The sequence below is a fragment of the Miscanthus floridulus genome, chromosome 3 (assembly GCF_019320115.1).
Source record: "Miscanthus floridulus cultivar M001 chromosome 3, ASM1932011v1, whole genome shotgun sequence".
NCBI classification, from domain to species: Eukaryota; Viridiplantae; Streptophyta; class Magnoliopsida; order Poales; family Poaceae; genus Miscanthus; species Miscanthus floridulus.
The window spans coordinates 132585717-132605143 of NC_089582.1; the positions used below are offsets into that span (position 1 = coordinate 132585717).

The following is a 19427-nucleotide window of genomic DNA, read 5'->3' on the forward strand; positions in this document are numbered from 1 at the left end:
GGAGACCCATTTACAGAAAAGATTATCTTTTGGGTCTTGTTGTTGGAGAAGACAAAAAAATAGATATTAAACCTTTTATCTGCAGCGCTATCCAAAAGACGAATGTATCTTGTATTTTGGATCACGCCGGTTGGAGACAGTTTGAGAGACGTCGTTGGCCGTTGAGACTTGAGGGAATGAGGCAGAGATAAGGCACAGCATGGCTGTCGACGTCCACCAATCCGCAGATGCATGTCTCGTGATCCATGGATGGACTTGGGCACTTGGCTTCGCTGCAGCCTTGGTCGGTTCGTGCCCGCGCGAGAGCGACGCACCGCGTGGCAATTCCAGCTACCAGTATCCAGTACATATGTTCGTTTGAGCTTATTGGTTTATCAACTATGAAATATGAAACAATGTTTTTCTTTCGCACCAAATTAGTTTCAGACAGTTTATTAGCTGTAGAAACCATCGGTTACGTAGTGATGAGCAGGAGCCTGCTTTGAGGAACGCATCCACGTTGTGGCCAGGTGCCTGCAGGGACTGGTGTCGTCTTGACGTGCTGGCAAGCTACTGTGAAATACGTACGTACTGGAGCATTTCTTCGGGGGTGAGCAAGAGCAACGGGCAAGGCAGAAGGGGACCGGTGTCGAGTCTTGAAACAGTGCAGTACTAACCTGCTGCCGCGCGCACACAGACACACTGACACTCGGACGTGGCTGGCCCACCGTGTGTTCCTCTTCCTCGTTCACGCGGAATCTGAAACCTACCGGCACGGCACGTAGACACATAGTACTAGCTTGGTGGCACAGCACATAGTACCAACAATGAGCTGTTCGCTTCGCCGTGTTTGATTTATAAGTTAATGAATAATATTTTTTTCTTATATTAAATTAATCAATAGTACTTTCAGCTATAATTTATCAGTCAAACGAGTCCAAACAAATAGGGTGATTTGTGCGGTGCACAACACGGACACGGTGCGCGCATATGCATACATGCATGGCGATATTGCCATGGCTCACGAAGTTGTGCGGATGGTTTTTGTTGTTAATGCTATTTTGTTGTGAGAGAAATATATTGCACGCGGATAAATTGAAGGGAAAGGGGTGCAAAACCAGAGCGACCCCGCGCATGACATGCACGTAGCTACTGCGTGCGCATCGAATCAACGAAAGCTGGAACCAACTTACTCCTTCACTTTACAGCTAGTTATATATAAGAATGTTTGGAAAGCGCTTGCTTATTCTTCGACGTGGACATGTGGTCAAAACCCACGGCGCACAAAATCGCTCGCAATATCAATTTCTTTTCTCATATCTCTCTCTGAATAAAAAAAAAGTAAAGTCGTATTTCACATTGACCCTGTTCACTTATCTTATAATCCATACTTTTCAGTTGTTTTTTTAGCTTAAATAGTATTTTTCTCTCGGAACAGATCATTGTTTTGTACTGCCTCGTGGAAGGGAAACAAACACGAACCAAATTAATCAACAGTACTTTCAGCTATAATTTATCAGTCAAATAAGTCCAAACGAACAGAGTGATTTGTGCAGTTCACAACACGGACGCGCTGCGTGCATATGCATACATGCATGGCGATATTGCCATGGCTCACGAAGTTGTGTTGATGGTTTTTGCTGTTAATACTATTTTGTTGTGAGAGAAACATACACGTAGATAAATTGAAGTGAACGGGGTGCAAAACCAGAGCGACCCCGCGCATGACATGCACGTAGCTACTGCGTGCGCATCGAATCAACGAAAGCTGGAACCAACTTACTCCTTCACTTTACAGCTAGTTATATATAAGAATGTTTGGAAAGTGCTTGCTTATTCTTCGACGTGGTCAAACCCACGGCGCACAAAATCGCTCGCAATATCAATTTCTTTTCTCATATCTCTCTCTGAATAAAAAAAAGTAAAGTCGCATTTCACATTGGCTCTATCTTATAATCCGTATTTTTTAATTATTTTTTTAGTTGAAATAGTATTTTTTTCTTATAATAAATCATTGTTTTGTACTGGCTCGTGGAAGGGAAAGAAACGCGAAGCTTCAGTGACAAGGAGCGGAGCGGACAGACACAGACGTCAGAGAGAGGACACGAAGCAAGATCGCCCGCGAGACGGCAAATGTGAAATCCTCCATCGTCGCGCTTAGATAAAAACATGCACATTTTTTTTCTTGATCAATACGGGGCCCAGACCTTGATGCCACAGGTAACGGACAAAAGCCAAAGATCGAATCGCACGGATCCTCTGTAACCTCCCGTTTTTATTTCTCAAAGCAAACCACTGTTTAATTTGACCATTTAATCCAGGAAATAGAAGTACAAAATTTTGCTCCCTCTTGCATGACGCCTTCACGTCTTCATGGCAGTAAAAGTTTACAAGGAAACTGATCATAAAATAGGTGCTGACACTTTGCAACTTCGTAGTAGTGTGCTCTGAAACAGACAGCACAACTACAATGCATCGTTTCGCGCCGAAAAATAATTAAAAAATGAGGCATCAATAACCAACCATCTTAACGCGCATAGATTACTACTATGGCCCCGTTTAGTTCCGAATTTTTTTGGTTTTTGGCTACGGTAACACTTTCGTTTGTATTTGACAAAAATTGTCCAATTATGAACTATTTAGGCTTAAAAGATTCGTCTCACGATTTCTCGGCTAACTGTGTAATTAGTTTTTTTTTCGTCTACATTTAGTACTCCATGCATGTGCCGCAAGATTTGATGTGACGGAGAATCTTAAAATTTTTTGGTTTTTGGCTTGCATCTAAACGAGGCCTATATTGTACGTGAAGATTATAAAACCACCACATCCACATTAATGCGCTTCAGAAGATCCTGGCTGGGAAGAAACGAAACCGAGCAGCCGTTCGCGTCACGCAGGGACGAGGTCAAAGGTCATCCTGAACGTACCCTACCACGGCACCGTTGGGGCCCGTCCTGCTAGTACCGGTGCAGTGCAGGCGTGCAGTACTGTCCTACCTGCAGTGCGCAACCCGAGGCGAGGCGAGGCGAGGCGCAGGCAAAAAGCGAGGCGCGCCCACCACGTCATGGGGAGCCATGGCGGGTCAGACGCGGTTGTCGGCCGGGGCCACGCAGGCGGGTGGCCAGACACGTGGGTTACCGACAGCGCCCGTGCCCCGCGGGACCCGGCGGCGCTCCGGCCAGCGGCGGCCCAGTGCCCCAGTCCATGTCCAAGCGGCTCGCTCTCGCTCTCGCCCTCGCTCTGGCCCGGCGATCCATCCATCCACCGATCGCTGCGAGCGCGACTCGTGCTGCGTCGTGACGGCGAGCCTTGCCGTTGCCGGACGAGACGCGTACCGGCGTCCCCGGACAAGATCACGTTGAGAATCGATGGATGCAGCTCCCGGGAAAGGAAATATCAAGAGGAGAGATGGGTGCGCGGATCACTCCGGTTGCCCGCTGTCGCGGCCCGACACTTGGCGCCGCGCGGTTGGTGTCGCCGATGGTAGACGGTAGACACTCATGGATTTCGGATATTCTCTCTTCTCCTGCGGCGCACCTTTGTTAAGTATCGATCATATTGCTTTATAATGCTTTCCTCGTGGGAAATCTGGATGGTAGACACTGATACTATATGAGCTCCAACCTAGTGTCGGACACCTAAAATTTTCTCGTATTTGGGGCCTGGTTTGGAACTTCTTCGCAAAATTTAAGCCCTGTTTAGTTTCTACATGCGCTCCTAAAATTACATTCACATCAAATATTTAGACACATGCATGGGGTATTAAATATAGACTAATTACACAACTTGCGACTAATTTGCGAGACGAAACTTTTAAGCCTAATTAGTCTATGATTTGACAACGTGGTGCTACAGTAAATATGTGCTAATGACAGATTAATTAGGCTTAAAAAATCGTCTCGCAAATTAGCCTCCATCTATGTAATTGGTTTTGTAATTAATCTATATTTAATGTTCTTTATTATTATCTAAACATTCGATGTGACATGAATTTTAGGAGCGACTAAAGAACCAAACACCCCCTTACTCCACAAACTCTATCGTGCTTCAAAAAAAATAAAGTTTGCGGAGCATCTCTTCAAGAGCTCTCACAATTCAATTTTTTTCTGGAGCAAAGTTTATAGAGCTACAATGGTTTAGCTGAAAAACATGAACAGAGCTTATCCCAAACAAGCCCATATAATCTAATAACCACCGATCGAGTGTCTCGTGCATTCTCAGCAGTAGACTTTTTAGCCAATGGATTGAAATAAAATGAACTGCTATGTTTCTTTAACCTTTAGTTTTGTTGGTTAGTATTTTCATTCATGAATGAGCAACAACGAAGCTACACAAATCCAAGGTCCCGTTTGATGAAGTTTTGACCAACATTAACTCCTGCGAAGTGAGTCTACAGCTCAACTGGTTAGATAAGAGGTGTGGTCATGCACCCAATCATCTTTTGGATGAGAGGTGAGGTCTAGGGTCAAGTCATCTTTTTTACTGAATTTGGATGCATGTTTTTCTTCTTCTTAATGGAAACCATCTAGTTCCTCCTAGATTGGATCTATTATTTTTACCCACATTAGCTCCTCCATGTATTGTAGTTATACTAGAGACGTTTTCATCTATTTCTATTTTCTTAAAATGAACTATATATAAGTCTATGGGCCTATTCAGCCTGTTCGTTTCGTCGTAAACGATCGTGGATTATTTACTGCTGGTTGGTTTGGTGTGAGAGAAAAATATTGTTCCAGCTTATAATCCACGATCGTATACGAGCAAGCGATCGAGCTGATTATTATTAGCTTCACCATTTCTTGTCCACTTAAAACTCTTCCGCACACTTATGGAGCCGGAGCTGAATAAAACCGTGCCAAAGATGCTCTGAACCTAACCCCGGCCCTGGTGGTGATGAGCACACGTAGTAATGCTATGCTAGATTGCTAGTGCATGGAAGGGGGTAGGGAGATGCCAAAACGATCAACTCTGGTCCTTGCTGTCCTGGCCCCCTCTTTGTTGCGTCGCAATGTCGCATACCAAAACTGAAGGAATCTGCGATAAAAAAGAAAACCGAGGGGATCTACTGCGTGCCATGCCCCAACATTGGAGAGAGCTATCAGAGGTTAGTTAGACATGGGCATGGGTCTCCTCCCACGACGATCGCTGCTCACTTCTTTTTGGACGAGTGGGGGTCTCTGGAGCCCAGACGACGTGACCGGCCGCGCACATCCACATCGCGATCGCCTTGGCGCGCCCTGGATGACTGACTGGATCGCACATACGTATCAGCCACTGCGACTCGCACCGGGTGGAACCTGCATTGCCGCTCTGGCTCTCTCCCATCGACGCTGACGTTTACTTTGTTCATCAGCTTGTTGGCTACTGCTGCGGCGTGCTCCAGTTGGGGACCGATCGAGCAGAATATATGTGTCGACACGTGGTAGCCGCACGCGCGACGCTGGCTATAGATAGGTACGCGTGAACGCGCCGTGACGTCGGTCCTCTCGTCAATTCGCAACGCCCATTCGGCCCTACTGTTTTCCTTTTATTGAAAAAGGTCGGCACTGCTGCTTGAACCATATGCTTGTACATGCTTGGGCAATGCCTCGCCATGGGCCGTGGCCCGTGGCACAGGCCACAGACTCCGATCGATATTATTGATTACAGCTCGTTGCCCTTTAATTTCCTCTGTGTAGTCAGTATTCATTCACATAGTAAAGCGGAAATCGAAGAATCTGATTCTTTAGCGAAGTTCAGTGCACGTTGGTCACGAAGTGTTTGCTTCGTTCGTCCTCGTAATAAGTGGGAATCAGCAGCAGAGGTACGTACTGGATCCGAGGCCTCGTTTACATGCTGAAAAAATTTCAACCCGATGAATAGTATTATTTTCGTCTTATTTAATAAATATTGTCCAATCGTGGACCAACTAGGCTCAAAAGATTCATCTCGTGATTTCCAACTAAACTGTGTAATTAGTTATTTTTTTACCTACATTTAATACTCCATGCAAGCGGCTAAAAATTGATGTGATGGAGAGAGAGTAAAAAAACTTCTAAACAAGGTCCGAGCATCACATTCTCCGAACGCGACTGGATTGACGACCCCTTCCACCAACATGTCGGCAAATTAATGCGTCCGTCCGATATCGATCGTCTCAACTCCACAAGCCGAGAGCGACCGCCCGTCCAGAGGAACACGAAATTGAAAACAAGCGCCCAAACCCAGCAGCATGTTTCCGATGAGCAGCACCGTGATGGATCGACTTGTATGGTAGCACCCTACGCAGGTAACGCAACCCCACGTACGGACAAACGCATGTCACACGGGCCCGCACCTCGCCCCGCCCCGGCCGCAAAGCCGCTGGACGCATGGATCCTTTCCGATCGCCCGCGGCTGGCGGGGAGTCGCGTCAGGGGCCCGGCTCACGGCGCGCGCGCGCTCGGCGTATGCGGCCGGCTGGACGTACCGGGGGCGGTGGGCCTCGGCCTCCGGGTGAGGAAAGTGAAGTCAGCCGGTTCGTTTCGTAAACAACGGTGAATTATTTATCGCTGACTAGTTTAATATGAGAGAAAAATACTACGATCATATAAGCCCAACCGATCAAGCTGCTAGTCGGGGCCACCGGGCCAACCGGCCGGCCGCGCGCGCTCTGCTGTCGCGTTCGCTCGCGGCTAGTACGACGTGGTCGCGCTCGGGCCAGCGGCGAAATCGATCGCGGTGGAGAAAGGCGCCTGCTGCTAACTGCATTGGGTTGGGTTGCATCAACGCGTGTTTTGGTGGGAGGATAAGCTTAAGCTAGCTGTTTTACAGCTGCGGATGATGGCAACTAATGTTACGTCGGTTCAATCAGGAGCAAGCAAGCAAGGAAACCAACCTCTGGCCGGCCTCTCTGGGTACACACGTCAGGTCAGGTGAATATACAAAACAAATCGGGAGGACGACACGTTCACGTTTTCACGGAACAGTGATGAGTTGGTTAGTCGCAGGAGATACGGGGGGTGCATCCAGCTCTGTCTGGGCTCGTCGCCCTGATTGGTCGATGCCTGTGCATGTGCCGGGACAAAGATCGATGATGTTTTTTTTTTCCGTCAAGTGACGTAGGTGAGAGCGGATGGAGTAACTAGTTTTTAGTTTTTACACAGAAAAGAAAGCGCAGCTGGTACCTTTTTTTTTTTTTTTGCTGTCGTGCTTTTAGGGTGCCACGTACATATTGTATGTTTAGAGCATCTTCAGCTGTCTATACAAATAGGTCCTCTACCTATTTTACGTATTAGAGTACAACTCCTCCTAATCCTTTAGTTTGGTTCCTGCTCTTCATCTCTAGCCGTACTACCTATAAATTTCATTATTTTCCTCTTCCTAATTTTTAGCATGTTTGGCCCTCTATTTTCTTCATTTCAGCTTCACAAATGCAACCATAAATATATTAAAATGCATAGATTTGCACAATAAAGGAAATAATTCTAACACCACAATTCAAAATCTAAATCACATAGTCCAAACACAAATAGAAAGTCCCATCATATAGTCCACGCCATCATTGCAAACAAGGTTTGGTTGTTTCGTGGATGGAAACCTCTAATGGGAGTGTGAAACGAGAGATCAATTGACATGATAATAACAATCACCACAGAGAAAAAAACGACAATAGATCACAATATTCATCAGCTACTAATTTCAATCTTAAAAGCACAAAAAAAATTATACTGATCATGTGCACGAAAGAAAGTTTGGATGAAATAGACAAACCTTGCTCGTGTGTGCTCGACCAGAGGCAATTTGGTGCGTGCCACGGCTAGAGTTTGTGCTCGATTGTGCCTCGACTGGGGTGTGCTCGGCCCGATCGAAGGAGAGGAGCTCAACTGAGGGCCGAGACGTGGAGGGCCGACAAAGGAGGGGGCCTAACCAAGGAATGAAGGCCCGACGGAGGAGGAAAGCACGACTGGGATGTGGAGGCCTGGTGGAGGAGAGAGCTGACCGACGAGGGGTGGACAAGGGTGTTGAGTGGCCGAGATGAAGGAGGCTTGAGATGAGCACAAGGGCAACCAAATCCAGTCTCCAACACAATGGTGAGGAGCGGCCCTAACCAGAAAACGACGGTCACCTGGAGTCCTTCCCCTTGACTCGTGCCCTTGTGAACTTGGAGGCGGAGGAGGCAGGGAACAGGTAGGAGAGGTCGGCGGTAGTCTAGATCTAGTCCGGACCGAATACGAGACGATGGCGGACGGCCTGGCACGACTACGATTGAACCGGACCACTTTAGAGTAGACGAGCTATTTAGGATCCAATTGCTTTTCTCTCTCCCTCTCTCTACATATGGTCCTATTCTGCAGCACTATTTCAGTAGTACTTTTCAACGAACGAACAATATTTTCTTCTCACAACATTTCAGCATAAACCAAATTTCAGCGAAACGAACATGGATAAATTTAGAGTATATGACATATATCTAGATAGTCTACTGAAGATGCTTAGCGGGTGAGAGCCACTTGGGCGAAGCTCTCGGTGACCGGTGGAACAAACTTTACCGAATTGGCTTAGTCGGCTAGGATGGCGTGTTTAAGTTGGGGATAGTACTACATGGTCAGTTAATCCAACCAATTCACTGATCTGTCCACGTGGAATGCTTGGACCGGCCAGATGGTTTGGAAATGAAAGACGAGCATTCCGATGAGGAAGACCTCCTGAAACTTAGGCCAAACCCAGATATGATGGACACAAAGCCTGGTCCTGATGGGCAGGTGATGCTTTTCACTTCCTTACTGATTCTATGCACTTGTTACATTGCTAAAAGGGATGCCAGATGCTTCCTTTTGTGCATGCTTGAACCTCCTACACGAACATTACTTTGTGAAAGGATTATATTAATTAATAACTTGTCTGCACCTACAATATTGGAACATAGCAGTTGGTCTAGCCCAAATTTCAATAAGTGCAATGCCATTCACATGAACAGATTTTCCCACCTTTCCGGCTACTACAGCATGTCCTTTGTAATATAATTGTCATTGGCAATAATAAATCAACATCCCTTCTCATCTCAAGAATTTTAGTTGGCATCCCTATAGTGCTGAATCTGATACTGACATTAATTCTTCCTGTCCCTTTAGGAATCCACTTTTAGCATCGTGTTTGAAATGTGCATTTGTCCCATTTAAAATAGTTTTTTGTTCTTTTTATATTTTGCATATTCTGTGTAAGTGCTAAATGCAAAAATTGTCATTAATACCTACCATTCAAACTCACCATTTGCTCTAGCAGTGAGGTTTGTTTCTCAGTTCATGTGGCATATCTTTTTTTGAACGTACTGGCAGGAGCTCTGCCTTTCAATTAAGATGGGATAAGAAAGTTTATGTACAAGCAAAGGCAACTAGGTTAAAGTCCCCCCCCCCTTAAGCATGCGAGCTAAATGTAATCGAATGCTCTCTTCCTTTGCTCAATGTCTTCCTTAATCCTTGCGGCTACCTGCGGCACCGTTTCACTCGTATTGTCGAAAATTCTCCTGTTTCTCTCTTTCCATATATTCCAAAAGGTGTAGATAGCTACTCCGTTAAGCCTACGACGCTCCGCTCTTGGCGCTTTTGCCGCCGCGTCTTCCCACCATGACTTGATATGGGTGGGGTTTGCATTTTGCTGTTGTTGGATTTGAGTGAAGTTTTCCCACGTGAGGATTTGATTCCAAACCGCCTTTGCAAAAGGGCAACTAAGGCATAGGTGGAGGCTTGTCTCTAAAGGTCCATTGCACATCACGCACTGTTGTTGGTGAGGCCACCCTCTTTTTTGTAGATTTTGTGCCGTTAGAATTTTGTCTTGTACTAAGATCCATGCGAAGATCTTGCATCTGTTCTCCACATGCGCTTTCCAAATCAAGTCCGTACCAAAGTGGAGGAGCGAGCCTCTGAATTGTATTCTGTAGGCCGATCGAGTGGAGTAATTCCCATCGTTGGTCCAACGCCAGGTGATGGTGTCCTGGACGCCCTGTTGCAGGTGCACATCCTGTATGCGTATCCAGAGGGACACAAACTCCTCTATGTGGATGGGCGAGGTGATTTTCCTTCCAAGTTTATGCATCCAATTGTTGTTTCGGAGCTCTTGCTGCACCGTTCGGTTTGTCCTTGAGAGCATGCGGAATAAGTTGGGGGCTAGGTACTTAGGAGCTTGATCATCGAGCCAACCGTGGTGCCAAAACTTTGTCTTTGCGCCATCCCCCAAGGAAATAATGATTGAGGAGTTGAAGAGAAGGCGGTCATCCTCAGTACATGGAAGCTCTGAGCCGCTCCAAGATTTGGAGTCGTCCACCCAATCTTGCCATAGCCATCGTAAACGGAGGGCTCGCCCAAATCTTTCGAGGTCCGGGACCCCTAACCCTCCCATGTCTTTCGGCCTGGTAACCGTTTGCCAGTTAACTAGACAGTGGCCGCCATTTGCATTCTCGTCCCCCTTCCACAAGAAAGATCTCCTGATTTTGTCTATCTTTTTCTTAGCCCAAGCGGCTAGAGGAAACACTGTCAGGTGGTATGTTGGCATGGAGGATAGGACAGAGGTTACAAGAGTGAGGCGTCCCGCTCTGTTTAGTGGTCTTCCTTTCCATTTGGGTAGTCTTTGCCCAATACGGTCTATGAGAGGTTGCACGTGGACCCTTTGCAGTGTTCTAATGTGTAGTTGAAGGCCCAAATATTTGCATGGGAATCCCCCTCTAGTGCCGGTGAAAGGTGCCAGGACTTGGTCTAGGTCCACGTTTGCACAACCAATAGGATGTACTGAGCTCTTTTGTAGGTTAATATGAAGTCCGGAGAATGTGCCAAAAGCCTGCAGGATGATTTTGACGGCGTCCACATCGTCGTACGTGGGGTTGACGAAAATGGCCGCGTCATCTGCATACATTGAGGTTCTCCATTTTGCCGCCGTGATTGGTAATGGGGTGAGTATCCCCTGTTGGGTTGCCAGGTCAAGTAACCGTTGAAGCGGGTCCATGGCTAGGATGAAAAGCATGGGGGAAAGTGGATCCCCTTGGCGGACGCCTCTGGCATGGCTAAAAGTGGCCCCCCGTCTTCCGTTCAGGATGGGTGTCGAAGTGGATGTACGTAGGAGGATGGAGATCCACTCACGCCATCGTTGTCCGAAGCCCAGAGCCTGAAGAGTCTCAAGCAAGTACCCCCAATGCACCGTGTCAAAGGCTTTATGGATGTCAAGCTTCATGAACAAAGCCGGAAGCTTATGCTTGTGTAGTCTTTTTACCGCGCCCTGGACGTACAGAAAGTTATCATGGATGCTTCTGTGTTTTATAAAAGCGCTCTGGCAGTTCGAAACAAGGGAGTTGAGTCGAGGGGCAAGTCTGTTAGCTAACACTTTGGAGAAGATCTTTGCAATGGCATGGACTAAGCTGATGGGTCTAAAATCAGTGACTCTTGTCGCATCGGTTTTTTTTGGTAGAAGAATTATGGACGCCGAATTTAGCCACTCGAAGCCCTGAGCATTCAGATTGAATAGACTGATCATTGCCGCCATAACATCTTCTTTAATGGTTTCCCAGCACGCTTTGAAGAAGGCACCCGTGAAGCCATCCGGTCCTGGCGCTTTGTCGGAAGGCATTGAATATATAGTGTTTTTTATTTCTTCTTGTGAGAAAGGCACCTCCAGCTCGGAGAGGTCATGTTGAATGTAGCCAAGGGATTGCCAGTTTATGGTGGCCGCTCTCGGGACCACGGAGCCGATGTGGTTCGTAAAATAATCTTGTATCACCTTTTCTTTGTCTTGCTGCGCCATCGCGATCCCCCCCCTCCGTATGTAGACAATGTATGTAGTTCTTTCTCCATTGTGCATTGGCTCTACTGTGGAAAAATTTAGTGTTAGCATCACCACATCGGATGTAAGTTAGCCTCGATCTCTGTCTGATTCTTGATTTTTCAATAGCGGCGAGGCCAATGCCACGGGATTTGAGGCGGCGACATAGGTGAAGCTCCATGGCAGTGAGCAACCTATGCTCTTTGGCTGCTTCTAATTGTAACAATACTTCTTTTACTATGGCGAGTTGTATCCTTGTATCCCCTATCTTGTCTTTCTTCCAAGGGCATGCTTGAGCGCTTTTGCCAGACGCGCCATTTTGATGTGCAAACGCTTCATAGGAATAGCCGAGGCGACCGTCCTATTCCAAGAATTATGTCTATACCTTCTGCTGTTCTGATGTATAAGTATAACCACTTTGTTTCAGGATACTGATGGTGTTTACCGTCCGCCGAAATTTATGCCTACTAGTGTGGATGATGAAGAGAAGCGTCGTAAAAAAGATTCAAGGAGAGATAAAGCAATAGCCCGAGTGGCAACAGAAAATCCTTATATTAAAGAAATGATCGATGATGCTGCGGACAGACCTGAAGAGGTTTGCTTAACTTTTGCTCTGAATTTATTAGCAGGCTGTCTTGGATACAGAGTAAACTATGTGCTGTTTATTATCATGCTAAATAATATTTCTGGAATTTACAGTGGAAGGAAACAGTGGGCGACGAAAGCAGAGAATTTGGGAGGTATATGCGACAGAGAGAGAAGCAAGGGAAGCAGGAAGAGGAGTTGTTCACTCGAGCTCCTGTAACCAAACGTGATAAGCAGATCGAGAAGCGCATAAGGAGACAACTTCATGGGTATGTTCAGATGGTTGATCTTTTGCTGCTGCTTATTTCCTGTGTAAATACACAATTGACTTTGGTCAGTTACACGTATTATTCAGCACTCGGTTTGCCCTGGGATTTTCAGCTTGTCTTAGCATCCAAATTACACCCCCAACTGATATCTGATTCTGGCAACAGGCTAGGAGGCTTAACAGATGGTTTCGACCTTGGGATGGACATGCTAATCGGCGGTGACAAGGAAGATGATGGCGGTTCAAGCAAGTCGCATGGCAAGAGCGGAAACCGAAAGAAGCACTTGAAGAGCAGCAAGAAGAGGAAGAGGCATTAGCATTGACCCACACTGATGTAGCACTTCAACATACCGATCAAGCCTAGAAGATGGTTCAAGCAAAAGCCACACGGAAAGTTGAAGCTGGAGAAAATACCAGGAGACCAAGTAGAAAAGCCTTTTGGTTCCTCAAAATGGAAGATTATTATTTCTGAAACAGAGAGCATGATCTGAGCGACTGAGCCTGAGCTAATGGTAGGTGTAGCAAATTTTGTTCATTGCAAAAATGTTTTTGATTAGCAATTGTTAAACACACAATCATTTGTTGTTAGCCAAATAGCCCAGCACACAGTCGCAGCCCCTGTCAATAAAAGAATATTTTGTTTCCGTCCTCCCCCTTTGACCAAGTACCAAATAAGTGTTCAATATTGGTCGGTTTTCCACCTTTTTAGCAATGCTTGTCGCCATAGCCTCCATTTGCGGAAAAAAAAATCGGTGCAGTCTCTTTTATAGGGCATATGCATATCTTGACATGACAACGTCCTTCGAAATGTACTTTGACAATTTATTTATTTTATATTATATTGTTCATGTTTTTATAAATTTATAATAATTGGATAGTACATTTAATTACAAACCAAATCATATCAAGTTTGTATTCTAATAATTAAAATTGTTAGTAAGACGAGCTCAAAATTTAATCAGAACCATGTCTCAACTCATGGACTGATGATCAGTATCCTAGAATGATTGAAAAATGCATAGAAACGTACTAATAGGTAGGGTAAACAGGAACAGCTTGTGTTTATATGCCCCCTCCCCCTCTTTAAATCATATGAATTCAAGAACAAATCTCTTACCAAGTTATGTGTACAACAACACAGACACTAGTTTAGGTACTTTTTTGAGATAAGTTGTTAATTCATCCTCATCAACGGTCAGCATCAACAAAGCTTGTGTAACATTAATTTTATGCAATGCAATTATATGCTCTACAGCTCCAAAGGTAAGATGCCATATTTATGAAAAATATTGAGACTCAGAGTGCCACTGGTAAAAAAATGTTGAGGATGGTCTTATCCGATGGCACTGAACGGCCTGTTCGCTGGTTGATTTCTGAGCTGATTTGGGCTGGCTGGTGCTGGTTTGTTGTGAGAGGAAAATACTGTTGGCTGACTGATTTGGGCTGACTGAAACCAACGAACGAACAGGCCAAAAGAGAGAAATAGTGTCAAATCGAGGAAGTATAAAGCTATCTGCACTCGTCCACCTCTATTTCCATCTCTAAAAAGGAATATTCTATCCTAGTCATCGAGATTCTCTACTCTATACCCATTTCTCCAGCACCCATATTATCTCTATCACATATTCTATACCAACTGCTCCATATTGTATTCCCCTCCCTCCCCTTTCTCTCTCCCTAACTCTCTTTCTCTCAGCTCGCTACAGTGTTTTAGCGCGTCCGCGCGCAGCCGCTGGAAATAGCGACGGTGTACCGGCTGCTTTGCAGACGCGCGCTGCGGGCGCGCGGCACGCTATCGCGCGCGTGCAGGTCCGTTTACAGGCTGCAGTGCGGATAGCCTAAGAGCTCTCAATCTTTACACAGTGATTTCACGTGGGTCTCGAGTGAAGGCAATAAAACCAAATGTGGAACAATCCTAAAGGAACTTTTAACTAAGTACTGCACTTAAATAAACAGAGTATCATGGGTATCCAACCAGCTGTTGGTTATGAACAGCACCGCCAAAATCAGAAGCAATAATAATTTCTTACAATTTATTATATGTTTAATTTGTTACTTAAAGCGAAATTCCAGAACATTTTTTTATTTGAGCACATATTAGACCACATGAACCTCCCAGATTGTGCACATGTTCTAGATAGCTGCTATCAGACAATATAAATGGATAGGAATAATGACTAAGAAAGTAAACAGCAATTGTCAAAGCTATATTTCTACCGTCTGATGATGACCCACCACACGAGTATGCTGGCCTAAATGCTTAAAGCTATTTTGTAATGAATGATGTGTCTATCACAGCAATTGGGTGATTTGGCATAGCATTATTTGTAATCATAATATTGTATGTACTGTTTAAGTGCGCAGACAGAATCCAAAATCTGAACCCAATGAACAATATATAGCTTGATAGTTGATACTTGATAGTTCTCACTTCTAACTCTGATTAGAACAAATCAACAAACTAACTAAACCATTCTTAGATTCTCATCACACTGGGATCCTCATCCCTGTGTTCAAATTATCATGAGCTGCTGCTGCTCTAGCAGATGCTGACAAGCTGTTATATTATTTAATAAGTAACACCTATACAGCTTGAACTTCTTATGTTTTACGCCGTTTCATCGCCTTCTCAAATGCATCTGCTAGCGCAGAAGGGCAAGTTGTCTTGAGATTCTTATAACCTGGAGTTGCTATCACTATATCCATCACATTTGAAGCTGTGAGAAACTCATGGCAAGCATCCTTAAGCCTGTCACAGTTATGTTGATAAGCCAAAGCCAATGTTGTTCCCACGGTCATCACATTAAGTTTCTCACAAAGGATGCTTTGACATATCAACTTGAGCCCATCCACAGCATACCTGTCTGCAGCTACGATTAAATGGCGGATCATTTCAATGACAGCGTCTCCCTCGTGATCAACCATGTCAGGCAAAGAATCAGTATAGATAAAATGCAGCAGGGCTCTAAACACGGCAGGCTGCATGTCTTCGATGGTAACAAGCTGTGAACTCCCCTCCATCATCGTCCCATAGAGCTCTGCTTTGAAAACCGGTGACCGCATAGCAAGCACAAGCCTGTGTGCTGCAATGGTCTCACCTCCAACACTGAATCTGACATCTGCACCCTCCTCTGTTTCCAACAAGCTGCCTAGGTTCTCTATGATGCTGGGTGGCGGGAGGTCGATTTTGTTCAGGAATTCTGTCGTAGCTACCTGTGGTTCCATCATGACAGTAACAACGCATTTGATCGTGAGGTGATCGTTCTGAAGGTACCCTGACGCCTCGAGCTCGCTCGTCTTCATGAACACGTTTGTCTGCGGGGCAAACGCACTGATTTGACCTTGGTGGAATATCCTGGGCCCTGTCTTGTGCACCGAAGTCGACAAACCGGTGTTCTGGACGACCAGGCTCAGGTCGCAGGACGCCCGCACCTTGGCGTCCTTGCTCAAGAGCTGAAGGTACACTGAGATGAAATCTGCAGTAGCCCCGTTGCCTACCTTGGCGGAGCTGGAGAGGTACCCATCAGGGTGGAAGCGAATGACCCAGTGGTGGCCACCGACGGAGAAAGTGCCGGACCTAATGAAGGCGTCGTGGCCCATTCCCCTGTGCTTGCTGTAGCCGACGATCTCAAACACGTGCCTGCCTTCCTCCGTGACCGGAGTGCACGTCGACACCATCGTCGTTGTACGCATATGGCGAGGCATCTAAAGAAGACGACGATGGCCGAAGCTGAAATAATCGAGGCGGTGGCGGCGGCGTAAGCGCGTGCTCGTTACTTTTGAGACGGCAAAAAGGGAAAAAGTCGCAAATCAGAATATGAGGCAGAGGGGAGAGAAGAGTCCGCGCCCCGCGGTGGAGGCAAATCCAACCTTCTGAAGATGGATGCCGCGGGCCGCGGCAGTGACGGCGCCGGAGAAGACGCGAAGACCGAGGTGGGGTTTTGGGGAAAAGACGGTGCTGTTGGACTTCCTCGGTCTTCTTCCTCTCCCTGCTTCGTAATGAGCTCGTAGTGGGCTGAAACTAGTGGGCTGAGGCTCTCTAAGGCCCACCGTGACTGAGCTTCATCTGCCCATCGTTCTTTTTTCAACGTTTCCGTTTGATTTGTTATCTTCCATATCTCTATTTCTATCTCTATCTCTATCTCTTTCTCTATCCACTAGAAATTAAGAATGAATTAAAATAAAATTAGATTAAATTATATTTATATGAAGGAATAAACTATTATAAATTAATAATAGTGGATGGTGTGACATACTAATGACAACAATTAAATGCATGTGATAGTAAACTAGTGAGATGGACTTCTTGCATGTTTAGATAGAATGGCTAGTGGTTTAAGATTATAAGATAGATATAGATATAAATATAGATATAGATATAGATATATCTATCTATACCTAATATTAATCTATACATAATAATAAAGAGACAAAATTTCAGCCTATTTTTTGGTCATCCATTTTTTTTGTCCGTCTCCCTCTAACTACCGTACAATGGAGAGTTTCTTCCGTCCGAACTTATATATATAACACGTGCTCATACGAATTAGAATAGCTCTTGTCTAGCGTGAAATGGAGTCTGATTCCAAAATAGACACCGGTCCTTAAGGTGGCCTAGATATTTACTTATTTAGGAATCCTAATCTAAATAGATTCCTCAGTCCCGAGTAAACTAAATAGGAATTCTAACCCAAATAAAGAACCTTGCCTAAAAAAAAACCCAAATGTAGAATGTATTATTAATATTCTTCGGCCTATTATTTGGGCATGAAATATTTGGTAGGATTGACGTTCTGAAACAATGTATTGAAATCGAATTGCTTAATATCACGTGAAGCAGTAAAGGATCGATTATTGGCTGGGTATTGGATTTGGAAGATTCCAGGTCCTGGTACATCACGTATCACTTATTTTGCTTGACAGCTGATCGTGTTCATACATACATGATTAAAAGAAAACAAGCGGGCAACAGAAAATCAACTAGCGTCAGCAGCGCTTGTGCGGACTAGAGTCCGTCAGGAACACGTAGTCCAACAAGATGTCTCCAACTAAAAAATAGCAATTTTTTTTTGGACGGAGGGCTAGCACATACTTGACTGAAGGACTCGACGAAGAATCGTCCTACGTAGGGAGCGCCTCGATCCCGGAGCGCCGGAGTCGTTTGTCGCCACCCGCAGGGACCAGCTCCGGCCCTCGCACTCGGAGTCCCGGATGCCGGTAGCTCAGCCGACCACAGCTAGAACCGCGCGACCATGCCGGTGACCATCCGCGCGAGGGCAGTTCGTGCTCCGCCAGTGGCTGTGCAGGTGTGGTGAGGCCATGAGGTCCAAGGGCCAGTGACTGGCATTCGCGTCATGCACCCCCTTCGGCCCTTCAACTGCAGCTGTGGGTACTGATCTGTTTTCTTTATTTTTTTCTTTTTGTTTGTGGAGTGATACAGCATGTCAAGTCGTGAAGCTGTGGAGGTAGTAATAATGGTTTTGATGTAAAATATGAACTTTTGACTTGTGTTTCTACTATGCAACATGGTTTTATAGATTTATGTATATTAAATTGTTATTTTCCAAATTTATATATATTCATAATTCTTAATAATGTATCATTGTTCTATTGTGGCAGACCTGATGGGCGCCCGAAACACGACGGGCGACCTATGGGTGCGGGTGTGATTTCTTACCCATGGGTCTCGTCGCGAGCGGGTGCAGCTACTTGTTGCGGGTCTCATTGCGGGCGGGTTTTTGCTCCACCCGCATCTCACCCGACCTGTTGCCATCCCCAATGATGGTGAGTTGGTAGACTTAGGGTGCTCGTGCTCCTAGAATGACGTTTTTGCAAGGAGGGCGCTCGTGGAGGCGCTTCTATATAACGTGGTGTGTACTGTTGTCGTCACGGAGGGAGGATCGGAGACTACGGAGGCATGAGCCCTGGTGTGAAATTCATGTAAGTCATTGCCTTTTGTATAACGGATCGCTTGATCTTATTTCGACTATGACTGTGTTGTAGTTGGGGAAAGGAAAACGTCTTCAACTGATGAACCGTAATTTCAGGCCTGTAGCCACTCAATTCCTGGGCTTTTAGACCACAAAGTTGGCCGGTTTTCATCCGGTGCATGTCACTGTAGCTTGTTAGCCTCGCCTAAGTCTAAACCATCACCTTTTAAAAAAAAATCAATACCGCTTTTCTTATTTTCAATTAAAATGTATTGTTATTGTGCATACGTTGCAATGTCCTAAAATTTTTAAGGTATATGAAATTTGTATTTACATCTATATCTATATATAATATTAAATAATATTAAAGAGTAAATATTTCTTTATTTTCTTTCATTTCTCACTTAGACCTCGCTCACTTCAACTTGTTTCGCTTGGCTATGGAGCCTAACTTTTGCTGACACCACCCACTTATGGTTTGGCTGTCTGAGTCTGTTCATGTTGCGTGCAAGATACGTGTAGCTCACTTTCTAGATGTCTTAGACTCACGATAAGAGTGCACACAATAACCACATATTCAAGTTGAGTCAATCTCCTGCTAATTTTCCATGCATGATTAGTTTTTTATTGCTCTAACATTTGTTACGAACCTTGAAATTATTTGATCTCAGGATAGACAAGCACAACTAAATCCAACAAAACAAATAGCTAGCCTATTATTATTGATATGAGCACCTTACGATAAAATTGTACGTCCCGTTGTAACGCACGGGCATGTTTTGCTAGTAATATTAAAAAGACAAAATTTCTCCATCCATTTTTTTCATCCACCTCCGCTTAAATACCCGGTTAGTGAAGAGTTTCTTTTGTGCCACTTCTTTTACTTTCCAAACTGTTCC

General features: G+C 45.2%; 2 protein-coding genes across 2 annotated transcripts; one reads left to right on the forward strand and one right to left on the reverse strand.

The window, feature by feature from the left end:
• Nucleotides 1-6276: 6276 nt before the first annotated feature.
• Nucleotides 6277-13242, forward strand: LOC136544461 (uncharacterized). The gene is made up of 5 exons (XM_066536617.1): nucleotides 6277-6475; nucleotides 8602-8702; nucleotides 12173-12340; nucleotides 12445-12599; nucleotides 12765-13242. Exons 1-5 carry the CDS (start codon nucleotides 6277-6279, stop codon nucleotides 12913-12915), a joined length of 774 nt encoding a protein of 257 aa, XP_066392714.1. The 3' UTR covers nucleotides 12916-13242.
• A 1755-nt stretch (nucleotides 13243-14997) lies between these two features.
• LOC136546998 (BTB/POZ and MATH domain-containing protein 1-like) lies at nucleotides 14998-16565 on the reverse strand. The gene is made up of 2 exons (XM_066538965.1): nucleotides 16469-16565; nucleotides 14998-16328 (listed from the first exon to the last, which is right to left on the reverse strand). The coding sequence occupies exon 2, from the start codon at nucleotides 16301-16303 to the stop codon at nucleotides 15200-15202; it is 1104 nt and encodes a 367-aa protein (XP_066395062.1). The 5' UTR covers nucleotides 16304-16328; nucleotides 16469-16565; the 3' UTR covers nucleotides 14998-15199.
• Between the last annotated feature and the right edge of the window lie 2862 nt (nucleotides 16566-19427).

Excerpts from the sequence above, each read along its gene's own strand:
- LOC136544461 (XM_066536617.1), top strand. The coding sequence starts at position 6,277 with ATGTCACACGGGCCCGCACCTCGCCCCGCCCCGGCCGCAAAGCCGCTG. Across the intron at positions 6,476-8,601 it reads GAGGAAAGTGAAGTCAGCCG|ATGGTTTGGAAATGAAAGAC; the intron begins GTTCGTTTCGTA and ends TGGACCGGCCAG. Across the intron at positions 8,703-12,172 it reads AGCCTGGTCCTGATGGGCAG|GATACTGATGGTGTTTACCG; the intron begins GTGATGCTTTTC and ends ACTTTGTTTCAG.
- LOC136546998 (XM_066538965.1), bottom strand. The coding sequence starts at position 16,303 with ATGCCTCGCCATATGCGTACAACGACGATGGTGTCGACGTGCACTCCG.